Source organism: Calliopsis andreniformis, unplaced genomic scaffold, assembly GCF_051401765.1.
Source record: "Calliopsis andreniformis isolate RMS-2024a unplaced genomic scaffold, iyCalAndr_principal scaffold0022, whole genome shotgun sequence".
Taxonomy (NCBI): domain Eukaryota; kingdom Metazoa; phylum Arthropoda; class Insecta; order Hymenoptera; family Andrenidae; genus Calliopsis; species Calliopsis andreniformis.
In genome coordinates this window covers 4,017,149-4,043,741 of record NW_027480432.1, presented here as the reverse complement: position 1 = coordinate 4,043,741, position 26,593 = coordinate 4,017,149, and the positions used below count along the sequence as shown (strand labels likewise).

Below are 26,593 nucleotides of genomic sequence, written 5' to 3'. Positions count from 1 at the left end.
CAATTTTACTTATTGGAAATTATCGTGTTTGAACAATTAATCTGGAAAATAGTTTTATTAATTGCATTAAATGATTTCTTCGTTATTATTTAAGTAATTTGTAATTTTATACATGAAGAATTCTTTAAATAAATTCAGTTGAATAAATGAATTGAGCTGTATTTACCAAACCAGTTTATAACTGTAGTTATAAACCAGTTATAATCCAGTTTATAACTGTAATTCACAATTTACGTTTTTGGAGTTGTGACGCTTTTGAAGTACATGTATGATATTAAAAACAATCAAATATATCAAGAACACATAAAAATCTCATAAAATCAGCAATAATACCATAGAAAATCGTAAAAAACTTACCGTTGCGATGAGTTATTCACTTCGGTCGTTCTTTTATAAAAAGGCTGCGCGCGCAGCTTCGAGAATTTGCAAAGAATAAGCGTGAACGATCCTCAACCAAAACTACGGTCTCATTTATTCTGCTTAGCATCAAATACATCATCATCAAAGCTAACTGTACAAAAAATATATTAAAATTAACTTAAGTTACGTTTTGTCGCGTTCGTGGAAAATTATATTCGCTAATAAAAGCTGCGAGTATTACTAAGAATTTGCACAATTGAAGACCGTTAAGTACAAATTTTTGAAGCAAGTATTAATCATTAAAATGATTGAAAGTAAGCCGAATTTTTATTTAAATATGTTCTACTCTATTCAAAGTAAGGATACATACCTTTATAAATAGTTAGAAACTGCTAGAAACACAATTAAATTCGTTTATCACTACAGGAGCTGCACGGCGTCTGACCCTTAGCGTGTCCAGGAACGGAATGGAATCCCGCGGAATTTGAATGCACCAATATGGCTGCCAAATTCTGCGATAATGGAAAAGTTAAGATTTCTATCACACTTTGTTTCTCATTAAGTGTACATAAATTCGAGAGTGACAGGGAATTTTCAATAAGTCTATAAAACCTCCAACATTAAATAAATTTCTTTATTTATACATATATTTATTCATTTTCAATTTGAATTCAGGTCTAGTTCCCACGGATTCACCGCTAGATGGCCATAACTTTGTTAAATGAGAGCATAGGAAATATGTTGGCACTACGCGAAAAAAAATTGGTCACACTGCTTATTGCTAAGCAACTTCAATCTACCAATTTAACGAGACGGTCGCCATGTTAACTGATTGATCTATCGTAGACTCGCGTCCTTACACGATTCGTTTGAACAGTTGATATTTGTATATATAACGTTATACGTTGTTTCGTTCATAAAATACGTGCTATTTATCAACGTGTTTTTTGGAGTTGCTTCGTTTTCTATCCAGTGCTGAAGGACAGGATTGGAACGTCGCCAACAACGAACGTTGAACATCGTGCAGCCTTTGATTTCTACACGTTGCTAAGATGATGTACACGGTAAATTAGCCAGCTTTAATTAAAGTAACATAGAATTCAGCGCCTGTATAGGTTGATTAAAATATCAACTCGAATATTTTGGAAATTTTGGAAATTCATTACTTCCGGGTTGCAGGGAACTACCGCGTCGCAGGACACGCGGTTCAGCGACAAAGAGAAGAAACTTCTCAAACAAATGAAGTTTGGAGATTCTCTTACGCAGAAGGTAAATGCTTCATACCTCTTTCGATATACGAAATGTACATTTATTTCAGTATTTTAATGAGTTGGCTCATTTTCAAGGTATTCTTATACCCTGTACTTTATTCCTAGGTGGATATGAGCAAAGTTAAGCTCGATGTCATTAAGCCATGGATCACTACCAAAATCACGCAAATTTTAGGCATGGAGGACGATGTAGTAGTAGAATTTGTATATAATCAGTTAGAGGAAAAGGTAAGGAACTTGTTATTCCCATAGATTAAAGTAGAATTAGACTTAAGAGACTATAGATTAACAAAAGGAAATGTAAAATGCGTTCACTTGGCTTTTTCCCCTCATCATAGGAAATCGATAAATACACATTATTTCAGCACAATGTTTTGGTCCAGTTACAAAATGCTATCCAAAATCTGCACAATGTGCGGACTTTGGAGATGAAAAGCAAGGAGGCAGATACCATGTTAGTCATACTTGCCTCATTGTTTTTGTTTTATTTTTGAATTTTGATAAAAGTATCATCAGTCCTGTATATCCTGTGTATCCCATTCTTATCCACCTCGAGTATCCTTTCCAAGCAATATCCTATTCCAACAAAAAGAAAAAAAAAAAAAACTGATGTAGCTGATCCTGCAACACTCTCACGTGTAAAAACAGTTTTTTATCACATATGTTTGAATTCCCCGTTAGTATAAGTAGAGACCGTTGGTGGGGCTCAACCCTATTGTCCAAATGGCATTCGGATGTGCTCCTCTCTGCATCCGATTGGCCGCCTTTCTATCAGCCGTCAACGCTAGCTGATGCCAGCTGGTATATCGTCGCCATCTTAGAACGACTGCTGAAACTTCAGCCACAGCAGTCCATCCAGCACCGAATCATCGTCAACGGAGAAACAGCGTACTCGCAATAGTCTCGTCTCATCGTGCTGTTCCTGTTCTTCTCGTCTATATACGGAGCTCTACCCGAGGCCTTCTACCATTCTGCAGATGTCTTCGTTGCTGTAGTCGCGTCATCCACTAGCTGCACCAGTCGTCGTCTGCACGTAATTGCCTCGTTCGAGGTGGTTGCACGTGAAGCTTGCAAGCGCGAGCTTAAGCGCCGACCGTCGACCTGCAGTTCGAGTTCGAGCGAGGAGGAAGCAGCGCGTCGTCTGTCCTAGCAACATGGTCATCGTACTTGGACGCCAAGGCGACTCCCACATCCAAGATGCATGTTACTTCGATCTTCGTACTCCTGTCGCCCAGTCCCAGACACGGAAGATCTTTCTGCAATGCAGGTCTGTTCAACGCCTCATAATTCTTCGGGTACGCGGTCAATCACAGACGCGATTGACTCACGGTCCACGCTGGAGGTATCTCTACTCGGTTTGACACTCTTTGTCAATATCACAGGTTGGTGGAACGGTGTTCCTTCTATACCAGATTAATTGTTTCACTTCCAGCTAATAACGTACACTTACGAGACTCATTTCAGCATCTACTTTAGCGGTATTTTGTACAATTTGTAAAGGTATATCCATGTATCTCTGTGCTACTTGTGCGTTTATCGATGAGCATTTTTTCTTAGCATATCACTTCTCGGTGCAGACGTCGAGCAGTTCACAGTTGGTGGTAAGACTGATTAGACATGTAAAAATAAATCTGCTTTTTCGAGGGGGAAAAGCAGTTAGTAACAACATAAGGAAATGGATTTTATTTTAACTTTAGTTGACGCGTCAAAATTTATTAAAATTGAACGACTATTGTTCAATTGTTATAAGAATTCTCAATTTGCGCGCATAGGAAAATAAATTAGTGTACTGTATATTTTACAGTTTCCGGACCCCCGAAAAATGCAGATCAACCTCACAGGCTTCCTGAATGGCAGGAATGCCCGATCTTTCATGGGTGAATTATGGGACCTTTTGGTCTCTGCTCAAGAAAGTGTAACGGGCATTCCAGAGGCTTTCTTGCAACAAAAAAAAGATCAGATTAAAAAACGTTTGGTAATTATCAATATTCTTATTCGTCTTCTAATACAGAGTTACAGTAAGTTTGTTGCCTTTCGAGTTCGGTTTTATCGCATGAATTACTTTGATAGTAATGAAACAATCGAATAACTGGCGATGTATTCAGTTGAATGCATAAACTTCAGTTTACACTTTTCATGTTCAACCTTTAATTCTACATAAGTGATTTATTCACGATATTTCAAACCAGGAGGAGCAAGAGAAACTTCAAGCTTCGTTAGCAGAAAAGGAGAAAGAAAAGGAACGAGAAAAGGAAAAAGATGAAGCAGAAAGTAAGATAAAGAAGGAAGACAAAGAACGTGGTTCATCGAAGGAGCGCAGAAGAGACAGAAGTAGAGATCGTGACAGAGACAGGTATGTTTGTGAATTTATAAACGTTATATTTAACTCTGCAGATTACATTACAGTGTAATATTATGTCTCTGTCTATAGAAGTAAAAGAAGTAGATCAAGAGATCGACACAGAGACCGCGATAGATCGAGTCGCAAGCGACGATCTTCTTCGAGATCACCCAGCAAGAATTCTCTGAAAGACAGTGGAAAAGATATGCCGGAAGTGAAGGTGGAACGGGAAGATTCGCCTCAACCTGAGAATGCTATCCCATTGATGCCTGTTAAGACTAAACCGTAAGTGTTCACGTTTTCTTATGCAACACAAACTCTTAAAGATTATTTATTAAGGTGCTTTAACAGAGAGGCCGCCGTTGCAATATCTCGACTGCAAGCTAAATTAATGAGCATCGCTGATGGCAAGAAGAAGAACAACCGTACACCATCTCCCGAGGTACTTGACAAAGCAAAGAAATCCAGATCCAGATCAAAGTCGCCCATTAGTCGTTCCAAGAAATCGAAATCAAAGTCACCTAGTCGAGACTCGAAAACACGACGATCTAGATCTCCAGTATCTAAATCCAGACGATCTCGTTCTAAATCAAGATCAAGACGATCAAGATCTAGATCAAAATCAAGGAGGTCGAAGTCCAGATCGCAGGATCGTTCGAAATCGAGGCGCACGAAATCAAAATCGCCAAGATCGCATTCTAGATCTCGTTCACGATCGAAAAAGTCAAGATCAAAAAGCAATGATAGAAGTAAGTCTAGAAAATCTAGATCCGACTCGAGTGACTCAAGAACGTCGAAATCTCGATCGAAATCGCCCGATAAGAGGAAGGATAATCTCGATTCCAACAGGAAACGAGATGCAAGCACAAGCAGTAGTTCCGAATCTGAGGAAGATAAAGGGGCGAAAGATAAGAACGATTTCGAGATTAGAAAGAAGAAGGACGGTGTGCAAGCGAAGAGATCGTACAGAAAAACTAACAAAGATGACAGTGGTAGCGACAGTGACTCGAGCCGGGAAAGAAAATCTGTGCCTAAACGGAGAAGCCCCACGCCACGTAAGGATAGAGGTCGGTCTAAGGATAGAGACAGATCGCGGGACAGGTCGCGAGATAGATCGCGGGATAGATCACGTGATCGATCTCGAGATAGGAACAGAAGGTATGAGCGCAAATTCTTATTTACATGAACAAACCATTAAAACATAACCTATAAACTTTGGATTTCATTTCGTTTAGGAGATCCATAGACAGAGAGCGAGAAAGAAGACGAGAACGAGAGCGAGAGCGAGAGCGGGAACGACTGGACAGATACAGCGGTAGTCGTAGCATGCGACCACCATCAGTTCGCAGAGCGCCTAGTAGACGAAGGTATAGTTATAACCACTGCTATAATATTTCGCTATAGTTGGTATCGAGCGAGATTAATATCAATGAACTTTGTCATAGAAGCCCCCCGCGTAGAAGTCCAGCAAGATATCGTCGCAGATCGCCCAGTCCAGGAGATAGACGACGAAGAAGATCCCTCGATCGCAGGCGAAGATCGTCGGAGAGGAGAGACAGACGTCGATCTCCAGATCGTCGCGACAGCAGGCGTCGTTCACCAGATGGCCGGGACCGATCCCTCAGGTACGATAGATCTTCCTCTCGCGACAGATCGAGTAGGCGAGACCGTTCCAGAGACAGGGACAGAAGGGATAGAGATCGGAGATCTAGGTCTAGAGATCGTAGATCGAGGTCAAAAGATCAAAGGTCATCGGTGGATCGTTCAAGAGAAGGAAAACGATCTCCCGATCGCTCGAAGGATGCTAAGGACAAGACGAAGGACAAGAAAGTGGACGAAAAAGTTAAAAGATCGACTGAGACAGGATCGCGAAAAGAATTGCGAAATGGAAGGTCTAAGTCAAGTAGCTCGGAAAGTAGCGAAAGTAGTTCCTCTAGCAATGAGGATGAAGCGACCAGGTGAGTAAAGACGTCATTTCATATTCTGTCAGATTTTGTTACAGACCTTACGATTGTCGGAGCGTAAAGCAGCTATGTTGTGTTTCCTGCTTAGCCAAAAATTGAGGCACACTTCTAACAGTTTTAAATAATATTTACTTATTCTCTATGTGCAGAAAATCAGTTGAGCGGAAATCGTCTCAAGAAAAACGAGATCGTGAAAGGGAACGAGATCACACGGATGACAAGCGTAAAGAGAAAGAGAAAGCTGTGAAAGAGGAGCCCATCAAACGGCCTGAGAAGGAGACGAAAAAAGTTGAACCTTCGTCTATCAAGAAACCAGATCCAAGCGTTTCCCCTAAAAAACTTCAACCTACCACACTTCCTGTAACTAGGCACAGAGTGAGTTTGAAGTTCCTTGTTAGTATATTAATATTTTTTCGTATTTCTTATCCATTTCGCCCTCACATCTTTTTTACTTTTAGTTTTCGAAGAGCTTGTCCCGGACGCCTTCACCGTTTAAAAAGACTGAAGATATTATAGCTGCAGTTAAAGTTAAACAACCTACAAAGTAAGTTTGGGAACATTTTCTATTGTATTCCAAAAAATTCCTTAATTTTACAATCACTATTTTTTTTAGGGATGATAATAAAGAAGAATCACCGAAAGAAGAGTCTAGCTTTTCGTCTGGAGACGCGTTCCCACTGAAGAAAGATGATAAGTCTATAAAGTCCATCAAGACAGTGGCTGAAGAAAAGAAGTCAGCTCAGAAAACAGAACCAGTTATTATGAAAAAACCTGTAGAAGTAACTAAAAAATCCAAGAGAGAAAAACGCGATGGTTCATCTGATTCAAACGATAGTGAAAGTGAAAGTAAGGATAAAACACTAAGCATCTTATCATGGTGTTTGTATTTTTTCTATATTTACATATATTTTAGGCAAGAAAAAGTCCAGAAAATTGGAAAAATCTAGGAAATCCAGAAAAGCTTCCACGGATGAAGAGAAATCAGACAAGGGTGGGTCGAGTTCAGACTCTGAAGAAGAGAGGAAACACGTAGAAAAAACTAAGAAAGTCAGAGAGTCGAATCGAGGAGGTACAGTTCAGTTACTAGAATTTAATCAAATCAATTACGGAGTTAAAAAACAACTATATTACATTTGCAGATTCACTGGATGAACGTACTAAGGACAGAAAAGATAGTAGAAAACGGGAAGCTAGTGAAAATGAATCTCGTAAACGATCGAAGAAAGACGTAGAAGAGGAATCTAAGAAATCCAAAAGATCTAGGAAAGATTCTTCTTCTGGCGATGAAGATCCAAAGTCAAAAAGAAGTAAAAGTGAAGACGATAGATCTAGAGTACGAAAGTCTAAGAAAGACTCAAGTTCAGACGATGAACCGAAGAAAACGCGAAAACGAAGAGACAGCTCTTCGGAAGATGAAAAATCCAGATCAAGAAAATCACGAAAAGATTCTACGAGCGAAGATGAAGGAAAAGTGCGTGTTAAAAAATCAAAACGGGATTCAAGTTCAGATGATGAAGAAGTAGGAGAAAAAGATGCAAAGAAGAAGAAAAAAGCAGATGATAGTTCAGACGAAGAAAAAGTAAAAAAGAAACGCAAAAAGAAGACTAAAACTAGTACAAGTGAATCAGAGGTAAGTTTCCCTTTTTTTAAAGGCTTAGAAAAAAATTATTTATGCGTTCTAATTGCTATTTTCAGGAAAGTGAAGTGGAGGAAAAGAAAAAGAAGAAAGATAAGAAGCACAAGAAACATAAAAAACACAAGAAGCATAGGAAGCACAAAAAGAAGAAGGTTGCAGATTCTGATGAATCTGATGTAAGCGAAGGTAATACCGAAGAACTAGAGAAAAAATTACGAGAAAAAGCATTGAAATCGATGAAGAAAGGACACAGTATAGAAAGAAGTGATTGAAGACATGTGTGATTTCCCAGGAAAAGTGTGTAATGTGTGTATACTTCTGTATTACAATGCACTTACTCTAACTGTGTCACAAGTTAGGATTTTATCGTACCATTATTCTTGTGCAAAACAAGTTTGGCATTATCAAAAAGTTCGTCTTATGACGAAGTCCTAATTTTTATGAATCTAATTAAACTTAAGGTTACAATTACAAAGTTGAATGCAATACTTTTTCTTTTGATTTAGCGAAACGATCATAATGTATTTTACAACACAGTAATTTCTTGTGCCACTTTAATGTATGATTCTACATTTTTCAAAACGTTGACACAAGGAACGTATCCTCTTTAGTTAATAAGTTCATTTCGTGATTTTAATGTTCATTGTATATTGCGGTGAATTTCATTTGTAATTTAATTTGTGTAAAAATGATTTTTCAAGAAATTATCTACATTAAACCAAAAGAATAAAATTGCGTCTAAGAAAAATATTGTACCTTATACGAAATTATGCCCTCTTGTTATATTTCTGTATACGTGAATGATAAAATGAATTTAGCAGGCTCGAGTTCCGATAATTATCAAAATTATATTACAGTATATAATTTTCAAACAAAATGTATTTTAAATGATATATAAATTCTACTACTTTGCATTTTGTTACAATAAGGAGTATTTAATAAACATATACGTATTACAAATTATTTACAACTTAGCCAACATGGATTCCCAATCAGGTGAACATATAAGTGTACTGCTAATCGGCCCAAGATTAATTAAATCACCAGTTAATTTTTCCGTATCTAATTTTGCAGCGATAAGATCCTGAAATTAAAGTTATCATAATTATAAATATTAAATGATGTGTACTTCGAGTACGTACTTGTCGGAAGCTTAGATGTGATCCAACATCCACAAGCAAATTATTTTCACCCAGTAATAAACGTGCCTTTCCGGACTTAAAAATCTGTAATTTGCCTAGAATACCAGGTTTTAGACTGTTCAAGGTGCATAATTCCGATTGCGAATTATTTTCATTTTCTTTATCGTAACTAGAAGCATTCGAACGACTCGGTCGAGTATCTTCTGCACTGCCTACAAAACCTGGTAAACAATCTGGAAACTGCAGATTATTTATTACATGAATATAGTAATAAAAAATAAACATTGCAATTTTGATTCATTATATTTTTACCTGTATCAAAATATAAGAATTTGTTTTATTTTCAGTAATGTGAGGAATACTATCCAATTCCTCTTTCATTTCTGCATCACATTTGGGTACCTTTACTTTAGGTTCTTTCTTTGGTGGTAATACTGAAAGTAATTTCTAATTACATAACATTTTGTTAAACTACAAAAAATACATTTACCTTCCCCATTCTCTAAAATGATTGGTTTCCTGTCTACCTCTTCCTCCTCCTCAACTTTTACTTTAGGCTCTTCTTTGTATAATTTTGCTGCAACAAATTTATTAATACAAAATTCATTATTATATCTCTTTAGAAGTCCTGTTTTCAGAATATATACCTTCTTTGATCATTGGCAAGATAACAGGACCATTATCAAGGTCTAAAGATTCTTCATCATCTATAAAGTCATCTCTTAACAGCAACTTCAATTTTTCTTCTTCTTCAGCTTTATTGATACTACGATTTAGATCTAACTTTGGCTTTTCTAGGATTGCTTGTGAACTTCTTTCATTATCTCTATAACCACCACCACCACCACCACCGCTACTGCGTTTTCCTGGTGTGCTATTTATTCCAGTGGACCAAATGCCACTAGACTAAAATAAAATATACATATAATATTACAGAATAACATTATTTATTTTATTCAAAATTATCTCAACATACTTGAATTAAATTGCTTGGAGTTTTTCCTCTTCCTCTACCTCTATCTCCACTACCCCTGCCTCTTCCTCGATTAGTGTCTCTACCTCTAGTTGACTTTACAGGTTCATTTTGTGTTGCATCTCTAAAAAATGATTATCTTTATTAGTCCATTCATACCAGTTGCAATGATTCTCACTTCTTACAGAAGAAACTTACTCTTTCTTCTTTGATCTTTGAGCATTCAAATTTGGTGTGTACACCTTCTTAGGTTTCTCAGTCTTAATATTGCCTCCCAACGTTAAATCCCTTGGTAAACGAAAGGAAGTTAACCTAGTTGTAGTTGTTGATAAGCCAGGTTCAGTTTTAATGTTCTTCAGAGGAACAGGCATCGACGTTCCTGGCTCCATTTTTATTTGAACTTTCGGTGGAACCGAATGATTCGAATTAACAGACTTATCAGAAGCCATTGTTAACAATTGTTACTCCACTACAAAACAGAATTATAACAGGCTTATTCTCTTCATCGATGAACAAATTATGTCCGTATACAAGTACACTTTAGGTGTAATGCTTTGTAAATAATTTATTGCTGTAATGTTTCGACACAGTGTATTGCATTTAACCTTAAACGTACACTGTTAGGAATGTTTAACAATAAAATGACTGGTTAATATTCAGAAATGTTTTAAAAAACCATTACATTAGAGCAAAAAATCCTGTACATCTTAAATGCAATTTTTATCCTTTTCGAATGCAGAATGTCCACATCATGTTATATACCCCGACCATATTACACGTGTTTGGTCATACTGCTCCATTTATATGAACATCAATATAATGCAGTGTATGCATCGCATCAACATATGTTTGCATAAATATCTGAGTATGAATTTTATTGTTATGGAAGCATAAGACAAGGTATTATATGTAATTAGTAAAAACACAAATGTTTTTATTATAATTATATCATAGACTAATTATAGAAATAGATGTATCCATATTGTAGAATTGTAGAAGGCGGTTAGAGCGCTCGATACGGTAGGAAATCAAACTTAATTTTGTTGAATTCGGCAGCCATATTGGTACATTCAAATTTCGCGGGATGTCATTCCGTGCTTGGACACGCTAAGGGTCGGACGCTGTGTAGCTCTGGTCGGGAAAAACGAATTTAATTGTATTTCCAGCGGTTTCTAACTATTTCTAAAGGTATGTGTCCTTACTTTGAATAGAGTAGAACATATTTAAACAAAAATTTACCTTAATTTTGAAAATTTTAATGATTAATACTTGCTAGAAAAATTTGTACTTGATGGTCTTGAATTGTGCAAGTATCTGGCAATATTTGCAACTTTTATTATTGAATACAATTTTGAACAAATGCGACAAAGCGTAAATTAAATCTTAATATATTGTTTGTACAGGCAGCTTTGGTTTTGCTGCCCTTAATGTTAAGGAAAATAGATGAGACAGTAGTTTTTGCTGAGGATCTGTCACATTTACTCTTGCGAATCTCGAAGCTGCGCGCGCAGTCTATTTCCAAGGAAATGGCGCCCATGCGCAGAGTCCATCAGAAATTAAGGTAAAAACTTTACTATTCTTCTTTGTATTATTGCATCATACAACAATTTTAGTTGCTAAGTACGGATTTAAATAATATAATATTTACTTATAACAATATAAGAAACGATTGAACATTTTGGGATCAATTTTGTATTTATTGATTAACTAGCAATAGTTTATAGAATCTGACCAGATGTCGCTACAATCAATTTCGAATTTTTAGATCGGTAAAACAGTCAGATTAGGAATATGAAGGTCGATAAAGTAACATTTCTACTTCTATTTGCATATCTCATCTGTCTTATGACGAAAACAATTATCTATACAAAAATACAATACTCAAATCCTGCAGATACAAACAACAAATTTCATAAATTTCTTCCAGATATCCGCGCGTTGCAACCGTACCAAGATGCAAGCCAAGAGCGGGCATTTTTAAAACCACCGCGAAACTTCTTCAAAAAGTAAGTACATCATCCCACTTTCTCAACGCTACAAATCCTAGACGCGCATTAAGATAAAATGATTTCAAGAAATCAAAGTTATCATACCTATAGACATCAGTCCTTAAATAAATAAGATCAAAGCCCTCGATCTAGCAGTCATCTACCCAAATAACTTACAGCAGAGCTAATAATGAACAATTCGAAATACTAAATTGAAATTTAGTTATACAGAATATAAAATTTTGTTAACAGTTATCAAGATACTCCAGGAGGCGACAGCTCGGGCCATGTTTTCAGAATGGCTAGTAACAGTGACACGAGCAGGAGAACAGAGTCGGTGTGATGAGGTCATCGTATGGTTTTTTAGCGGCGGCCGCAGTCGCAACGCGGACCGCCCGAACGTCGGCTGCTACGTAGGATCCTGCGGCGGGGATATGCCTGCCATGTGCCTATCCGCGGCGTATTATTTCTTCGATCGTGAGTGCAACGTGTCCTCTTTCTTCCACGGTGTCGCGGGACCGTCGCCCGAGCGCGTTTACCTTTCTTTTAATTCGTCCGCGCCGGCTTACCGGTTCCACGACTGATCGCCGCTCTTCAGTGAGTTTCGAAGTCCCCTATCCATACCCAAGGCATGACTGCCTGATTTCGAATCGACGCGATTTCTACCCGGCTAGACAGATGACCGATTTAAAAGTCGACCGGTCAACTACGCTCTTAAACCTGTTTTTACTCCCCCTCGGACATGGAACACATCGAGTTTTCGAGTAGCCTGCCGCGGTACCTGCTCGCGGTAGCTTTTGCCCCGAATCCTTTCTAGAAACTAGATGGAAATCTATCCGTGAGAAAAGTACTACACGCAATGGAGTACTGAACAGAGCTGGAAAGATCACATCGAGAAAAAATATGGTTGTAATTGGTTACAGTAGATAGGACCGCCTGATCTCACAGGCGATTTCAGAAGTGATCAGAACTAGTAATTGTATCAAGTATCTGCTACGTAAACGAAAAACTTGGTACTGCTGTGTCAACATGTGCCTCAGGTGTGATCTTTCTAGCTCTCTGCAGTACGTGAATTGTTTCGATTTGAAGATATCTGTCTTTAACAGAGATTCAATGGTTCTTCTATTTCTAATTTAGGAGCATTTGAATGGAGATTCAGAATTGTTTAAAAAGTCTCGTGTCATATAGGATGATACTAGGATTTAAAATTCCATGGCACGCGGAGGGGGACAGTGCTCCTAAGGATACCACGTGTTTCAGGATACGCGACAGGTCGGCGGCGCAGGCGCGAAACTCCGCAGCCCGAGTCAGCGTGTGTTCAAATCTCTTATCGCAGACGAAGCGTGGTTCTTCGCGAAACGGTGCGCGTTTTCCCGCACAAGCTCGGCGGACGTTAGTTAGTTCTCGTGTGTCGTTGACGCGATGCCACCGGATACGAGTATCGGATTCAGGCTCGCTCGGAAATCTATAATCAGTTTCTAAATAGCCTTGAGATCGCTCGATCGAGAATCGAATCTTAGCCTTGACGAACTGGGCATCCTTCATCAATGGTACTCCATCGTTTATAACACATTTACAATTCGTTCCGTGTGTTACGATCTGTGCTATGATCAATTCTAATCTCCTTCACATTTCGTCAACGCGGTAAGATTCGTAAACAGACCTCTTTCGAAAGTCCAGTCGAATCGCGTAGACTGTAAACATTTCACGCAGTGTTCCCTCTTCCCTGTGCTTCCCACTGTATCAGAGCTGGGCAACTTTGACTCGAGATTCGAGTAAGAAGTATTTAAGTCCTCTCCTTGAGGAGGTATTAAAAACCAAGTGAAATATCAGCGTATCTGAAGTGACAGCATTCCCACCGAGGCTAAAAATATGAGATAACAGTCTGCAGAGCATAATTCGAAAACACTCGGTGTTGATTTCCTTGGAACGTGTATCGCATTTCTAACACAATCGCGCGGCAAAGGACGCCTCGGCCGAAAGGACATTTGCAATGACGATAGCTCGAAAGTGCCCAGGTCTGATCCCTCGATACCCGAGGCAAGTTGCGAGCACGTGCCCGCGTGTATACCTGCGGTCGAATTCGAGCGATCCAAGGAGGCGCGAATTGCTTCCAGTTGTCAGGCGCACGTGAACGAGGATGCATCGAGGTGGATCGTAGCCGTGTGTGATTCCTGTCAACCTTTGACGTGCCGTCGCGTTCGCGGCTGAGAGTCTGTGGGATTCGCGGGATCCACGATTCGGTGACCGTGGGGCTGTGAAAAAGTGACTCTGGACAGTGACGGCGCGGCAAAATGAACGGTGTGCAGCGGATGCCTATCGACGCCTTTGACGTCAATGTAAGTTTGCAATTTATTTATTCTAATTTATGTCTACTTCGCAATTGTTGGTTTTGCGAACATATGCATGCTTGTTTTCAATTCTGCACAGGAGTTTTCGATAATTGTATACTGCTGGTATTACGTTGGCTCTTGCAGGGCTCTTTAGGCTACTCACGTAGAACCTAAATAGGAAAATTAAATTTTTGATACAAAGAAAGTACTCTGTGTGCCATGCAAGTGTTAATATATTTCAAGTGTTTTTAGCATGTAGTATTTGAGAGGATATATCGAGGCCAGAAGCAGCAAAATTTTGATCTTAGGATGCCTTCGCGCTGAGGCAACAAAACACGTGATGGTAGCTTTGTAATACGATACCAGCTCGAACAGATTCGCTTGTAAACAAATATACGTACCTGCATCGTAACTGTGGATAGTCGTAAAGCGTGCAACAATCCAACCGAAAAAAAAGTGCGACAACCGCGACGAGGGATTCCAAACGCGTCTTGATTTATAAGGTTATCGGCGCGCGACGAAGTGAACCAAGGTAGCGAAGGTTATTTAAAAGCATCGTTTGACATGAGTGCGCGTAATCGAACCGACCTTGGCCCGCGTAACCCAGTACATACACTGCCCTTGAACGAGGGCGTTACTTCTCTCAGAAACGAGCGATCCTTATAGTTTCTATAGTTGCGTGTCTTATATCCACCGCTGCGCCTATCCGTGGCCCCAATAGGCGTTTTTCCAGCGTCAAATATATTTTTTCCCCCTCGTTCCGCAATGCGGCTCGTCCTTGGGGAGCCCCTTTTTTTGGGCGAACACAAATATCGATTAAATCTCGCGAGACTTATCGACGTTCAATCGTTCCCCGTCTCACCTTGCCGACCCCTGCACCGTGATAAATCGGCGCTAATATCCCCGGATTGGTTCCCCGACTTCGACGTTCAATTTATGACGAAAAACAAGGATTGATCGCGAAAGAATAAGCCAGTGAGTTTCGATGAATTTTTGAAGTAGAGCATTCGATGGAACGGAATGTTCTTGGAGCTCGTTACCTAGAGGACATCGATCGCGCCTAGATTTATACAACCTCGCGTGTCAATTCTCCTCGGCGCGCCTGGTGAATCGTGGCACACCATCTCTTCCGCGTCGCCCTTCGTTCCCTATGGCGACCCAGGACGATACGTCGCGAGCTAATTCCGTGAAACTCTGCGATTCAAGTGTCTCTGGATCGCACTTCGCCACGTTTCAAAGCGAGGGTTCCGAGCAATTAGATCTCCGAAAAAATACAAAGTGTACGCCGCGTCCTCGTCGGCTAATTAGCTTCCAAGTTGATTAACAAGCTTTCTCCTAAAGCGAGGGAAGATTCGCGCTTTAATTGGAGTCCGTCTCCGTGGGCGATCCCTCTCGGGAAAGCTTGGCGGAATAGATAACGAGAGAGAGGGGGAAAAAAAACAGAACCGGAGAGACGACAACGTCGACAAGGGAAAAGCGTATCCATCGTGTCTTGCCGCAAACGCGAGTCGAGTTCACTCACTTTCCTGTCTCTCCTGGTGGCCATCGAGAGAGCATTACCATTCGGTAAGGGGCAGCACGCGTGTGCGAGTACGTGTACGTCGAACATAACGTGCAATTAGGTGTCTTAACGCCGAGGCCGGTGCACCGAGGTAACGCGATACCTGTGCCAGCCCATGGCAACGCGACGCCATGGAGGCAGAGGTTGATTCGAGCTGTCTGACACGCTATAGCCTCCATTTTCAACCCTTGAGCTTCAGCACACTGGCTCACCGCCATAGGAAACCTTCCTCGAGAAAAAAAGAATCGCGTGGTTCAGCTCTGAATCCATGAGTACTAAGACTGATAATCTGTACTGATTCTCAACATAACTGATGATTCAATTCTTGTGAGGTGTCAGGTAAGTGTCCCAATACCTGAACTGAATACCTTTCAAGATGTCACACGTTCCATGTTCTGACATTTGAATCTCGTCCTCGGTAGCTGAATATACTATTTTCTTTTTTTTGTTTTCATTGGGTACATTAGAATTTAAGATTAAAATTAAACAAAATTAGAGTTAATGTTCAAGTACTGGGACACTTACCTTAGTTTAGTGCTTCATTTCCTGGAATAGCTCAGTATAGAGTATTTAGCAGTCTGAAAAGATCTGTGTAATTCTAGACCTAGTCTCTACCTCTAATCAACTTCACAGGTTCACCCTGTGTTGCATCCCTAAAAAACGATTATCTTTTAGTAGCTCAATACCTTAGTATTCCGAATTCCACTTCCTCGAACGGCTCAGTATAAAATATTCAGTAGTCTTGGAAGATCCCTGCAATTCTAGAGCCAGAGCAGCGATAAGAGAAGTCCCAGAACGCTTTAGATTTCGCTGGCCGCGGAATTTGCGAGCCCCGCGTAAAACGAAGATCCAGCGTGGCCCTCGTGAACAGCAGAAGACGCAGTCTAGTGTCTCCGAAATGCTGTTTACGCAGGCCAGTGTCGAACGATAACGTTACCCCCGGAGAGGAAGTTGGTGTAACCGATATAAATAGCGTTGACGAACGCCGTGCAATCTCGTAACGCGATCGCCCAGCGATTTCTCGCGGTTTTTGCTCGCCGTTTCGCCAGCCGAATAAGAAGCGCCTTTCGAGACGCTTAATCGATCGGCCGATCTGGGCAAAAACCAGAGATTTATTACATTGCGACGATAGTCTCGTTCGAGCCGTCACACCCCGTAATCGCGCTCCCATCGTTCTCATTGCGTAAGCGGGTTTATTTGTGGGGACGATGATCGGCGGAAAAGCGAACGAGTCAACGCTTGCTAAACCTCCCAAGAAAGTGTCGCGTTATTTGAGCAGCCCAGAGGTTGAGATTAATATTCGTCCGCGAACAATAGTTTATTTCGTCTGGCACTTTGAATTGTGTGGAATATTCTGTTCCCATTTGCAAGGTAATTCTATTAAGTCGTCTCGTGAAGAATGCTTCCAAAAATCATTTAATTTGTGAAGATATTAATAAGTAAGTGTTTTTGTGTTTGCCTTCATTTTTTATTTATGAGATCATTTTTGAGGCTCTTAATTTTTTCGATTCGAATTTCGAATGGAAAGCAGTATTATTTAGGAGATGATCTAATAGAATCTTTGAATTTTTCTGAAATTTCTCCAGAATTTTCTTCACTATTTTCCTCAGTCATCCAGTTTCGGTAATCGAAGTGGCACGCGACTGATCTCGTTGCAATATTTCGCTTAGAGAAGCCGCGATGCTTAGCGCAAGGTCCCAGGCATTATTAAGATGCAATAAACCAGTCGCGCGTGCCGCGGCCACGCTCGAAGGCTGCTGTTCTATCTTGAAGTCCGAGTGAAAGCAACGGAAACCCATTCGCCCGAACTCTTTTTCTTTTTCCCTCCTCGGTTTTTTTCGCGTTCGATCGAGCTTCAGTTTCGCATTACCTCAGAGACTTTCACGAGTCGCGGCTGGTCTGTGCTTGCGAGCTGAACCGAAGTTGCATACATACGTGCCTGAAATTGAAAATCGCGTGGCCCAGACGAAGTAACTCTGATTATCCCAGCAGTCGAGCTTTTATTCCTACCATTATTTTCCTATGGATTTGAGACTCGACTTGATCGTCAAGATCCTCATTAACAGGAATCTACGAGGATATCGTTTTTTAATTTTTTTGATACCCTTTAACGAGCGTTTCCAGTTAAACTGATCATCCTGTATTTTTCACCCATGCACTAGAGGGTTAAAAAGGCCAAACAAGAGCGATTGTAACTCAGCGAAATTGCGATCATAAAACTCGCGATCAATCATTGGCATTCTATAGAACAGACCGCCATTAATCTCATTCCTCAAGGAGCCACCACGAATCGCGAGTCATACGACGTATTTAAACCAACGGCTCATTTGCCGCAATTAGGTCAATTATTATCATTCGCCAGAGTGGAAGTCGTAAACCGGTGCGATTACACGCTACGCGCGAGATATTGTCAAAGAACAAGGTGCTCCGTCTCCTTGTCTCTGTCTAATGCTGGGTCCACACTGCTGCTGGCGAGCAGTTACTGTGTTCGTCAGTAGTGTAGACATTCTTTCGAATAGCGAACAGTAAATAGCGAGCTCCTCAGCAAACAGCGAACACTCTTCGCTGAGGAAGCGGTACATCAAAGGGTCTGTTCTCGAACTCACAGCCTACAACTGTTCGAAAGCAGTTTTATCCACGAGCTTCAACGTGAACACGCTGCTATTTTCATTCGTAAACTGCTTGCAAACTTCTCCCATAGTATTATGAGCAAACAGTTCTCTGCAGTGTGAACCCAGCATAAGTAAGCCTCGCAGCAATAACTCTATCACTCCTCTCCATTTTCGTTTAGAAAAGAGATGTATCCTCGTTTCACTTTCCAGAATCACCCTGTACATCTGGTTCTCAGTCAGATCTGAGTTGCAAAGTCGCGTAGTCGCAACTAACAAGTTGTACCACGTAAAAACCGATCGCCGAACGTCGTTTTACGATCCTCGACGTTGCCCATCTTTGGAGGCGAATTCTGATCGAACGTACCGAAGCAAATCCGATTCAGTTTCGAAAGAGGGACGGGATGGGGATCGTTCGTGTCCCGTAGACGCGAAGAATCGTGCCAATGTTGCGCGTCGTGTTTTCATTTACGGTGAAACGGGTTCTCGAGCGACGAACATGGTTACCGCGTGTCGGCTAGAGAATCGCGCTCGAAACGATCCACGTCGATCGAAAGATACGCGTGATTCCGTGGCCTTTGGAGGCGCAACCTCGCTCCTCCAGCGACAAGAATCTCTGGCGCGGGACTCCCGATATCTGTTATCAGTAACACTCCCGACACGTGCAATTATACGACCATGATCCCTGTTTCTCGCGAAGATTGCGATCGCGCTGTCGCTCAGACGCAAAGTGTCGCGTTAATGGAATTTCAAAGCGCAGCCGTTTTCATCGTGAAATTGGTGATTTATTGGAAGCCAGCTAGCTGAGACATGGGACAAGGAAAATTGACGTCTCTAGGACTTCCCCGTAGGTGGCTACACGTGTGCTTTATCGAACAGATTCCAATTAACGGTGACGATCGACCAAAGTGATTGCCTGCAATAAAGTAGCCAGAGTGTTCTATCCTTGGATCGAGTTTTTGTCTCTGACTTCTGTACAGCGACGATTTAGATGGTTTCCTTTCGATTATTTCGAGTAATGTCGAGGGAATCGAAAGAAACCAAGGAAAGGCTCTTTTTAGTATGTTAATGGGAAGTGGAGGTTTTTTTAGAATGTACCCTCGTTGCATGAGGAAAACTCGTGGCTGTCGTTGGTAACTATCGCGTGTCGGTTGACTATCAAGGCTCGTCGGGGGTCGCGCAATTCCCTCGGGGTGGTTATTCAATGCCCTCGAAGAGGAATCATAATTTAGCATGGTTGCGTTGTCGAAGAGCAGCGGGTTTGCAAACGGGACAACGTCGATCCCACGAGACACGTTTAGGATACGAAACAAGATAGACGATGGCGCGTTCAGGAGTGGCTGGCTAATTCGTTAGAATACCCTGCGAACAAGTATTCGACTCATAAACTTCTATAGTAATTAGACTACGAATTTTTAGGTGTTTATGGAAATTTTAAACGTGTAAAAATTACAGAACTCATATAATATTAAAAAATATACAAACTACGGTGAGAGATACATACTTACCTAGCGCGTAACTGACTTAGCAATTCTCAGTTAATTCGTATATGGAAAGCAAACACCTGGCAATCGTGTAAATCGCTCGGCCACTTATCAGATCGATGATGTATTAATAATTACTCATCGACAACGTGATTTCACGTCTGCTCGTTATCTGATCACAGAGTGGTCACGATAAAATCGCTCTTTTTTCGCAACGATCCCATAAAACCTTGAGAAATACATCTGATTGATACCATCGATGAGTCACAACAACCAACTGTGATTATCGTATTCTAATTCTCGCAAACACGATCAACATAAAGCGTTCTCCATTCTTTCGTGGGATAAAATTGGATGACTGTCCGATTCATTTATAATTTTCTGGTTCGACGAGTCGTTCCACGCCTACGAACTTTTATCCCTCCTCTAGCAAGTTTTTGCAAATGAAATCCATCGCTCAAGACGTCGCTGATTTAGGGAAAATCGAAAGGCACGGTGTCGCAATGTCTTTCTTCGTTGCAATCGAATGAACTAGACCAAATCGTGGTTTAGACTCCTAGCTGATTCTTTCGCCGAGAGAGATCGCTTGAAATTTCTGAAGGCGTTGCTGGGAATGCCTAGCGTCGTAAGATCGACGAGAATTCAAATCGACGGATGCCCCTCGCTCCATGGGGGCTGGCTGTGCGCGAGCCTAAACGTTTTCCAATAAGTATCGAGTTTCCAACGCGATTAATTGGATCGGAACTTTCAAGATAGGGTGTCAGACGTGAAAAGGTGAGCATATTGTCCGCGGACTACGTATAGCGTGTATAATCAACCACGCCCTTCTAGACCTTATCTAGGCTACACCCTTCGATCTTTTCCATCCCCTCTGAGCGTAGTTCGTCCCCGAAAGGTTAGCCTAGCCGTGTAGGAAGTCCTTCGGGAGGAATCGACTCTCGGATTCAACTGAGGCAGCAGGAATAATTATCGTTCGTCCTTGGGAACTCTTTCATCGTATCGATGTACGTTTCACCATCTGAGAAAGTCGCTCGAGTTTAAAATCGAGCTTCCTCCTTTGACCGTGCCTCGGCGAGCTTCCTCGAGTGAACCAGACTCGTTTGACGTAGCCAAACAGGCTATTAGCTTTTTAATTTTCCCAAAGGATCTACACGGGGAACACGCGTAACGATGGAGCGTGGTGGGCGGGAAGTAATCGGCACGTTTGCTCAAAGGATTTCGTTGTGACTGCTTCTCCAGCAATTGGTTACGTTCCCTAAGCGTGCGGAATATCGATCGCCAGGCGACGATAGCGAAAACGCGAAGCGTGTCGAGCTGCTCGAATCCCGATAACCTCGTGAGCCCCCTGGAACTCGATTGGAGTAGATTTTTCTCGAGAATAACACGTCATATTTTAAAGTATACACCAATGATAGGCGAACCGTGGCTCTTCTAGATAGATATTTACTGTGGTTCCTTGATTTTGAAATTTCGCCTAGAAATATTTTCAGAGAAAGAATACTACTTTCATTTTCACGCCTCGTATCCGAGTCAAAAAGCATTTTCGAGAAAATTGAATTCAGGGATAAGAAAATAGAGACTTTGCTCTTTAAAATGAGACCAGGCTCATTACAGTACGATTTTTTTTCGCAAAGTTATAGTAGGTCAAAGATCGACAGTTTTTTCCATCTATAGATCACTGTGCTACTTTGAGACCAGAGACACATTTTTCGCTCAAATTGCTATAACTCGGCGAAAAAAAATCGTAGATCAATTTTTAAGGTCTCGTTCGAAAGGGGAGACTTCAAATTAGAGATCTACTGTGGAATTAGTCCTGAAAAAAATTTATTGAGTTCTAGATAATGGTCCCAAGTTGAAAAATATTTGAGAAAAAACTACCTTCTCTCTCTCGGCGTGTTGTGGAGTCAAACATTTTTTTCGAACAAGTTCAACTTAGGGTCGACAAAATAGAAGCTTTGCCATTTAAAATGAGTCCAGGCTCACCTCCCTGCGATTTTTTTTGACGGAACTACAGCAGCTCAAAATTTGGCAATTTTTACTATCTCAGGATCACTGTGCTACTTTGAGGCCAAAGACACACTTTTCGCTCAAACTGCCATAACTCGGCGAAAAAAAATCGTAGATCAATTTTTAAGGTCTTGTTCGAAAGGGGAGACTTCAAATTAGAGATTTACTGTGGAATTAGTCCTGAAAAAAATTTATTGAATTCTGGATAATGGTCCCAAGTTGAAAAATATTTGAGAAAAAACTACCTTCTCTCTCCCGGCGTGTCATGGAGTCAAGCATTTTTTTCGAACAAGTTCAACTTAGGGACGACAAAATAGAGGCTTTGCTCTTTAAAATGAGTCCAGGCTCACTACCCTGTGATTTTTTTTGACGGAGCTACAGCAGCTCAAAATTTGGCAATTTTTACTATCTCAGGATCACTGTGCTACTTTGAGGCCAAAGACACACTTTTCGCTCAAACTGCCATAACTCGGCGAAAAAAAATCGTAGATCAATTTTTAAGGTCTCGTTCGAAAGGGGAGACTGCAAGTTTGAAACTCCCTATGAAATTAATCTTGAAAAAAATTTATTAAGTTCTGGATAGTGGACTGAAGTTGGAAAATATTCGAGGAAAAACCAGTTTCTCTTTCTCAGCCTGTGGCTGAGTAAAAAAACAAATTCGGGGTAGTTCAATGCAGGGGCATAAAAGTAGAAGCTTTACTCTTTAAAATAAGCCTAGGCTGACTGTCGTACGATTTTTTTTCCCAAAGTTACAGCATCTCAAAGATCAAGAATTTCTTCAACCGATAATTAGTGATCCGAATAGCGATCATAATAAAAAATGAGACTTCCCAGTTTTTCTGATAGACGAAGTATGTCTCCTCTCGCTCCAATTAATAGAATCGAATTGCTTTTGAATTTCCTCGTCCCCCACCCACATCTCATTATTGTATCGCGATCTCATCAACTGCAGAGGAAACCCAGGAAAGCGTGCATGGGCCGAGGATGAAGTGGGCGGCATAGAAGCTCGTTCAAGGAGATTAATAAGTACCTATTCGAGGAGGAATCACGTCGATCGCAACGCAACAGCGAATCAATTTACGAACGCGTAACGTCGCCTATCGTTCGAATCGTTGGCGCTCGAAAACACAGTGCCACCGTGTGCTTTGATTAAACGAGAGCCTAGTGTAATAGCTAATTTTCTGGCTGAGGATAACAACGTCGATCCTTCACGCGGTTTCCAATCAAGCCCCTCGAGGACGCGTGGAATTCGACTGTATCGATGGCGAGCCGAATATGCAACGTGTCCTTCGACGTCGCGGTGTTTGGCTGGAACGACGCTGGTAATAGAGAAATCGGGGTCGCTGTGTAACGCGCGAAACAATACTTTGAGTCCTCGGCGCGCTTCGTGTGCCATAGCCAAGGGCAATTCGGTCTGATTTACATGAGCCGAACCAGGCTTCCCTTTTTGGCGATCGAGCCACCATTCGAATCGTTTGGAATGGTCTTGTGGGAGAGGCTCGAAGAAAACGAGCCTCCGGCGCGAGAACAGAAGCCTTTTCACTGGCAATCGCGTGCCGTTCCTATCTTTCGAATAATGTTCCTACGACAGCATGAAAATTACACGCCAACAGGTTCCAGGAATTCCGTGTTAGACGACGCGATAGAAACGGGCGAGGCTGACGCGCGAGGCTCTGACCGAGAACAAGCCTGGCTTTTAAAACTCGAGTGTCCAACTCGGGCTGGATCTATTTAGCTTCGACGCTCGCTACGATGCTTTAACGAAGCATCCTTGGTACGAATCCCCTGCCGTGATTTAAGCACCACGATTGCACGCTTTTACGGGGGCTACGATAAATTTAGGCTCGTTCGCTTTTATGCTTTTCAGTTACACATTCATCCTCCAGGCGCGACAACTCGATAAACTCGACCCACACGCTCATTGTTCTTCTCGATGAAGCAATTTTTATGTGTCTCCATTAGCCAAGTTTTTCTCGGCGTTCCAACGTGCCTAGGCTCTGCTACCAGGCATCGGGATTCCTGGAAGTCTAGGATTCCTCGTAGCCTCTAATCATTAAAGGAATGGTATAGATTGCTCTGTGGAATTCTACGATTCTACTATCTCTACTAGGAGCCATACTAGATTTAGAAAATAGATTATGTGGGCTGCAAAGGATCATTAGGCTTCTGGGAAACCGAATCACAATGATGCTACAAATTTGAGGATTCAGGTCAAGTCGAACTTGTACTATGCTCTGCGAGGCCTGTTTAGAACGCGGGTCATTAGGGACTTAGGCTAACCGTGGTTAGACCATGCCTAGCCCAGGCTGCACGAGAGCTACTTTGCACCTATCCCAACCTTAGGCCGCGCTAGCCCGTGTCAAGCGATAATATTGATCGAGGAAGCTGATGAAAGTGAGTCGCGAGGATTTTAGATACCTCCAAGCACCGTTAGGAACGACAGGCTTTTACTAATCCCGAGGAAGTGCGTTATTAAATTACATTAGCCTGGGGACACGGGATTGACCGTGGTTCCTGGTTATGTCAGGGTCGTATCACTTTATTTAATAAGGGTCAATTACCCTACGGTCAACCGCGTTAGTACGCCATTGCATAATTTATGAATTATGAGCAATGCACTCTTCCCTCCTCTGAGTTACCCACGTCCTCCTAAATATTCGCCAGCCTAAAACCCCCCTCTTATGTATAACTTAAAAGTTAATCCCACTGCTCGTTGTCTCTGTCACAGTAAATCTGCTCCTCGGGATTTATGTCTGGCCGAGCGTTCGCGCTTCCCTCTTTTATATAACTCACTCGGTACTCTTTGTGTTCCCATCGGTTAGGCTCGACTCGTTCCTCCTGCATGTAAATCGTATCCTCGAACTGCCATTTTCATGGAATCGTCGAACGTCATCTGCCCACGTCGCGGCTCGCGATTACAAACAACTCGCCCGAATCGATTCCATAGAGCCGAGGTAACTCGATAGGTCCATTATTCAAGTCTAGTTGGGAGTATCAGCACGCCGAATTGTCTTCGACAGGACATCCCTGTCTGTGGAATCGAATCGTTGCCTCATTGCAGCTAGTTCTGACGATTTGGAGCTGTTTAGGGACTCGCTTTCTGAAGGGATTTGGTTATTTCAGGAACTCGGTTTTTTGAAGGACGTGATTGTTTGAAGGACTCGGATTTTTTAGGGAGTCGATTTTTTGAGGGACTCGATTTCTTAGGAGACCTGATTTTTTGGAGAACAGCCTTTCTAGGGACTCGGTTTTTTGAGAGACTCGATTTCTTAATGGACTCGACTTTTTGGAGGTCTCCATTTTTCAAGGAACTCGGTTTTCTAGAGATTCAGTTTTTGATACACTTTGATACACTTTGATACACTTGATACTCTTGATAATCGAATTTTCGGTGAAGATAAACCATCATAAGACCCCACTGCCTTACCATCGATTGAGCAGAATGATCGATTGAACCAGCTGTTAAAAGCCCCCAGCTCCCAGCAGACAGGTCTCGTCGCGGTGGGGAATATCAGACTCGTCGACAGGATTTTTCTATCCGACGATCCTCTAGCTGTCTTTCGGTATCTCGCACACGCGTCCGATAGGTTGTCGCGTACTCAATTAAAACTCGCGTGTCTAAATATAGCCGACAAGCGGCGCGGCATTCCGAACGTGGACATTGGTCGGTCTGGTCGCGTGTACACGAAAGGGAACAAGCGCGAAAGTTCATCGATGCGACAGAGATTGGATTTGAATTTTCATCGTGTCGTCCCAGACGTTCAGCATAGGGCCAGTGCAGCGTCCCGATGGAGCAGAGAGTAGCTCACGTTCGAATCAGCTTTCGAGCGGGAAAATTCGCGGGTATGCGTAATATCGTCGGAGTAGAGTGGGTACAGGTGACAGTGACCTGACAGCGCGCACGCAGCCGCGACGAAAACGCATCGGGAGCCTATAAGCAAGCGTGACACAATCGTTGGGGAATGTCAGTGTCGGAGGGCCCTAGGTCCTCTCGATTCCTGTACTTCTCGTTTCTCTGGACCTCCATGGTTCTAATCTCTGGCGTCTCTCAGAGACAGGAATACTAGAGACAGTAGCCATCTTCAATTTCGAGGGACCTTAGATCTTCATGTCGAAATACTGTGCTTTGCTAAGTAAAAAAAGCTCTGAGGGTGTAAGGGTTCTTCTTGATAAGAAATACTTTTCATAGCCCTTCTGTGACACAAATAGTAATATGGATCTTCTTCTAACAGAATCCATGGTCCTTTGGATTTACAGTTTCGGAGACCACGAGTGATAATGATAGCGCTGGTCCAAGTGTCGTTAATATGAATAATGTAATAAATGCAGGGCGAGTGGAATGCTCTCGAGTGGTTCGTTAACGAATCTCAGGGCGAGGTAACGATGAATCACGGCCAATCGCGGGCCGAAAGCCTCGCGAGAAAGGGAAAGCCCCGCTTGCGCGGAGGGATGACGTAAAGGAACTATGTCGATTGCCGGCTTAATCCTTCGCCGATAGTTCGCGAGCACGAGCGGGGCTGTGTGTACACAGTCGAAAGTCGAGCGGGTGGGGGAGGAAACAGCGGGCGAGAGCCAGCATGTAGATTAAAAGCAGCGAGGAAAAAAAGCGATTGAAGGAGGATGCTGTAATGCTGCAGTTGGCACGCCGCCACTCGCCTGCCTTTTTCTGCGCCGCTCGCTCGAAAGCGCGCGACGTGCGCTGAAAAATATCAATCGCGCGAAAATGGAATTCTTATCTCGCGACCGAGGAATTCCATCGTCGTCCTTTACGAGGTATTCTTTTTTTAACGATGCCTCACGAATTTTATCTATATGCCCCCACTGTAATCTCGAGGCGTGACGTATCTCTATTGAAAGAAAAATCGACCTGATCTCTGTGGAAACGAATTCGATGGACGCTGTTATTATGCATTGCGCGTAGAGT

General features: G+C 41.9%; 3 protein-coding genes across 10 annotated transcripts in view; 2 read left to right on the top strand and 1 right to left on the bottom strand.

The window, feature by feature from the left end:
- Positions 1-1,190: 1,190 nt before the first annotated feature.
- On the top strand, positions 1,191-8,473 carry Srrm1 (Serine-arginine repetitive matrix 1). Of its 8 annotated transcripts, none has more exons than XM_076391617.1 (15): positions 1,191-1,424; positions 1,540-1,629; positions 1,737-1,859; positions 3,436-3,606; positions 3,821-3,984; positions 4,063-4,257; positions 4,324-5,130; positions 5,208-5,339; positions 5,421-5,930; positions 6,086-6,311; positions 6,395-6,480; positions 6,550-6,782; positions 6,850-7,005; positions 7,076-7,566; positions 7,632-8,473. In XM_076391617.1, exons 1-15 carry the CDS (start codon positions 1,413-1,415, stop codon positions 7,842-7,844), a joined length of 3,609 nt encoding a protein of 1,202 aa, XP_076247732.1. In that variant the 5' UTR covers positions 1,191-1,412; the 3' UTR covers positions 7,845-8,473. The 8 variants fall into 8 exon arrangements, with proteins under 8 accessions (XP_076247732.1, XP_076247731.1, XP_076247729.1 ...); XM_076391616.1 differs by having other exon boundaries at positions 5,418-5,930; XM_076391614.1 differs by having other exon boundaries at positions 5,418-5,930; positions 6,086-6,329.
- Rpiiic53 (RNA polymerase III subunit C53) lies at positions 8,434-10,581 on the bottom strand. The gene is made up of 7 exons (XM_076391621.1): positions 9,886-10,581; positions 9,691-9,811; positions 9,362-9,620; positions 9,205-9,291; positions 9,027-9,148; positions 8,715-8,954; positions 8,434-8,656 (listed from the first exon to the last, which is right to left on the bottom strand). Exons 1-7 carry the CDS (start codon positions 10,134-10,136, stop codon positions 8,537-8,539), a joined length of 1,200 nt encoding a protein of 399 aa, XP_076247736.1. The 5' UTR covers positions 10,137-10,581; the 3' UTR covers positions 8,434-8,536.
- Positions 10,582-13,954: 3,373 nt separating this feature from the next.
- Lmpt (four and a half LIM domains protein limpet) overlaps positions 13,955-26,593 on the top strand; it is a 75,745-nt gene continuing 63,106 nt past the window's right edge. The window contains exon 1 of the mRNA XM_076391607.1: positions 13,955-14,014. Coding sequence (XP_076247722.1) covers positions 13,970-14,014 — 45 coding nt within the window. The 5' untranslated portion in view covers positions 13,955-13,969. The remainder of the gene's footprint in view (positions 14,015-26,593) is intronic.